This window comes from Otolemur garnettii, unplaced genomic scaffold (assembly GCF_000181295.1).
Source record: "Otolemur garnettii isolate 467f Iridium unplaced genomic scaffold, OtoGar3 scaffold00091, whole genome shotgun sequence".
Lineage (NCBI taxonomy): Eukaryota > Metazoa > Chordata > Mammalia > Primates > Galagidae > Otolemur > Otolemur garnettii.
In genome coordinates this window covers 583,036-587,108 of record NW_003852486.1, presented here as the reverse complement: position 1 = coordinate 587,108, position 4,073 = coordinate 583,036, and the positions used below count along the sequence as shown (strand labels likewise).

General features: G+C 44.1%; 1 protein-coding gene across 1 annotated transcript in view; it reads right to left on the bottom strand.

Moving 5' to 3' along the window:
* The window catches only part of COPA (coatomer protein complex subunit alpha), a 49,286-nt gene that overhangs the window by 14,500 nt on the left and 30,713 nt on the right, over nucleotides 1–4,073 (bottom strand). Inside the window, exons 12-13 of the mRNA XM_023516368.1 lie at nucleotides 2,716–2,791; nucleotides 710–846 (exon numbers count right to left, since the gene is read on the bottom strand). Of these exons, the coding sequence (XP_023372136.1) occupies nucleotides 710–846; nucleotides 2,716–2,791 (213 nt within the window). The remainder of the gene's footprint in view (nucleotides 1–709; nucleotides 847–2,715; nucleotides 2,792–4,073) is intronic.

Sequence of the window (4,073 nt, the reverse complement as noted above, 5' to 3'; positions counted from 1 at the left end):
TGTTTGGCGGGTCCGGGCTGGAGATTCGAACCCACCACCTTAGGTGTACGTGGCTGGCGCCTTAGCCGGTTGAGCTATAGGCACCGAGCCTGAACATTTTCTTGAGAGAACATTACTTATCTTGTGTTAGAACTGTTACATTTCAAGTACTAATTAATAAAGGTAGTAAGAACAACGAGAGAGATCTACTCCTGTTCCAGCCCACCCACTTCAAATTTGATGCTTCTCTGGTTGTTGACGTCAAGAGTGATTGTAGCTTGGTTTCTAAGCCCAGAGCATACTGATAGTCAACCTAATCAAATCAATTTTAAAGCCCTTTGCCCCCAGGCAGTTAGCATAGGGCTGGGAACAGAGGCAGAGCCAATACATGAAGATTACAGCTGCCTAGGGGAGGAAAGGAAGAAATAATGCCTTTTATTCATCCTCACTCCCCAAATTAGTTCCTGCTTTCATTTGTTTGTATTTGTTTTTTTTTTTTAATTTTGAGACAGAGTCTTACTCTGTTGCCCCAGGCTTGAGTGCCTTGGAATCATAGCTCACAGCAACCTCAAACCCCTAGATTATAGTGATTCTCCCACCTCAGCCACCCAGAAAATGCCAGGCTAATTTTTCTATTTTTGTACAGACAGGGTCTCATTCTTGCTCAGGCTGGTCTTAGAACTCCTGAGTTAAGTGATCCACCCTCCTGGGCCTCTCAGAGTGCTAGGATTACAGGCATGAGCCACCATACCAGGCCTAGTTTCTGTTTATAGTCTTTACTCACCGAATGCATCCGATCTAGGACAGCAAACCGATTTCGAGCAACCCAAACGGCTGTCAGGCCTGAGGATCGTTTCCCTTCAGGGGCTGAGAAGAACAAAACGAAAGTCGGGAGCATGTGGTAAGCCACTGGCAGGTGACAGAGTCAGGTGCCATGGAGCTGCCAGTCTTGCTGGCTGCCATCTTGGCTTTGCCAGTTCAGCTGCTTCCTAACTAATTCAGCCATAACCTGGGGCTACTGCCAAGTGACTTTTCCCTACCAGTCCCCTCCAAATTCCAACCTCTACCCTTGCCAACCCTCTTTTCTCTAGGCCAAGTGGCAGCATTTCAGCTAACACCACATACTGGCAGAAGGGCCGCCCATCTTGGGAGACAGCACACTCCATCAAGCTAACGAGCAGGGCCTCCCTGGCCAAACTGTGGCAGAGGAAGCAGCCTGTCAGTGTCATAGGAACCCCTTCCCAAGCCGCAGCTGCTCTGCAGATTTTAACATGAAAATGCAGATCTCCAAGTAGGGCAGGGTGGGGCAAAGCTCTCCTAACTAAATCTTGAGGGCAGGCTCAGTACTGGGCAGTACTTAGCACTAAGCTGTTGCTCTGTAAATGTCAACTGACCATTCTTATCACCCTGACGAGAGTTACAAAATGTGCCTCAGCTTAGTGGCTGATTAGAATTCTGAAATGGATGCTCCACTCTCAGGAAAAATTTACAGAAGGATAAGCAGAAAAATGCATCAAAATACTCTTTTAACTATTAGAGCAGCAGAAAACTGGATGGACAGAACATACTGGACAACCTTGCCTTGTACTTCTCTGGCACCTGGAGTAGAAGGCAATTTATAAAACTAATTATTATCACAATCAATATTCCCATTTTTTAGGGGGGGCCAGGGAACCATATAATTCAAGCTTTTGCTTTTTCTCTTCCTCTTCTCTGTTGCCCATCATTGGGCTACACCTTGAATAATTATTACCTCTCCATAAAAGTGGTAATAAAACAAAACAAAGATATTTTAAATTCTATTAATTGTAAACAAATATGGGGGGGGGGAGAAGCAAGGGCATGATTTGCCTGGCACAGGCAACCTTTTGCTTCGAGCTAGTCACTAGTAGCTTAACTTACTAATTTATAAGGGAGAATTTGATTTATGGATACTAAATACCCAAGATTTTCTATGATCACATTAAAAAAGTCAATGAATTATAATTCAGTAATAACAACCCAGTGGCTTTCACAAAAGAAAAAGAACTAGCAAAATGGTTCTCTGGAATTTGTTGATGAGGTCTAAAATACCATGAAAATATGTTACTCATCATGGTAGGGATTTGCAGAGTAAGCCTCTGACCTGGTAATGTCCACAAAGCCCCTGGAAAAGTGCATTAAAGGACCATAAGCAATAGTCAGACCCATCCTAAGAATGTTTGTCAGCAAGTTCTAATTGCAAGGATATCAGTGAGGGATGGCAGTGATGGAAGAGTTAGGCAAGGGTCTCAGCTGGATCCTGGATTCCCAGGTGGGGCATGGGGCTGTTAGCAGCCTCATCTTTTTGACATGCAAAAAGAAGCAAATCGGATCTGGATGTGGATGGGAGAGTATAAATCCCTAGTCCCAGGATGAGACATTGTAAGATTGGAACCACAATTTTAAATAAATGAAACTACCAGGGTGAAAGTCGTATCAGCTGACAATAAACAAGGATAACATGCTGTGCTGAAAGAGAAAATGGAGAGTTTCTAATAACCAAATTATAAAATATATATATCTAGCTGGGGTAATAAAATGGAGGAGGAACATGAATATTTCACACCATGATCGCCTCTGATGCAATTGTTAGCAGCACCTGCCAACAGACATGAGTGATGTGGCCATGGCCTGGGATGAAAAGTGGAGAAACTTAAGAAGAGATGCTGCAGGTGAGGAGAGCTGGAGGCAGAGTAAGGTAGACAGAATACTCACCATCAGGGTTCTGGGAGTCAGCATCCTTGGGGATGGTGTACAGGTCATAAGTACTATTTTCTAAATTGCTGGCTCTCTGTAGAGGATAAAGGGAAATCATAATGTTAGCGAGAGACACCCAAGAGAAACCCCTCTCCACCCTGCCAGAGAAAACAGCTCTATTGCAAAGACAACAATCTAAAATCACACTTTTCTCACCCCTTGCCTAGCAGGCATTCAAATGCTTCCACATTTGAGAATTACAGGGCTCTTTGCCAAACAATTCACCATTGATGTCATTTTATTTTCTTTAACCTCCAAAGATGCAGATATTATCTGAATGCCAGAATTGCTCTCTACTCCTCAAATAGAGGACTGAGACTCTGATAGTCTAGGGCCTCACCTGAATACTCATACAATCTCAGAAGTCAACTTGAAAGAAAGGCAATCCACCCCCCTTGGTCTCCCAAGTGCTGGGATTACAGATGTGAGCCACCGTACCCAGCCTGGACTGCTAAATATTAAAGAAGGACTGAGATTAAACACTAAAAGTTATATGGGGAAAGAGAGGTTTTCATTCTTTTAAAGTTGGCCACTAGGGTACTAAAATTAGGATGTCACTTTTTTTTTTTTTTTTTTGTTTAACAAATGGTGGGGCAAGACATGGGGAAAGCTATTGGATAATTCTGAAGGCAACTCTACTCAAAAGAATTCCCTCTCAGGCTCGGCGCCTATGGCTCAAGGCTAAGGCGCCAGCCATATACACCTGAGCTGGTGGGTTCGAATCCATCCTGGGCCCGCCAAACAACAATGATGGCTGCAACCAAAAAACAGCCGGGCATTGTGGTGGGCGCCTGTAGTCCCAGCTACTTGGGAGGCAGAGGCAAGAAACTCGCTTGAGCCCAGGAGTTGGAGATTGCTGTGAGCTGTGATGCCACAGCTCTCTATCCAGGGTTACAGCTTGAGGCTCTGTCTCAAAAAAAAAAAAAAAGAATTCCCTCTCAAAATCACAGTTCTTTTATTTGCACCCAAAGGAAGGGATAAAGCATCTTCTTTCCACACATTTTTTTTTCATAGAGACAGTCTCACTTTGTTGCCCTCAGTAGAGTGCCGTGGCATCTCAGCTCACAGCAACCTCTAACTCCTGGGCTTAGATGATTCTCTTGCCTCAGCCTCTCGAGTAGCTGGAACTATAGGTGCCCAGCTATTTTTTTGTTGCAGTTTGGCCAGGGCTGGGTTTGAACCTGTCACCTTCGCTTGGTATATGGGGCTGGCACCCTACCCACTGAGCCATAGGCGCCACCCCTTTCCACAGAATTTAGTCACAAACATTCTGTCGAATCATTGATCTAAGTTATTTATCTTTTTTTTTTTTTTTT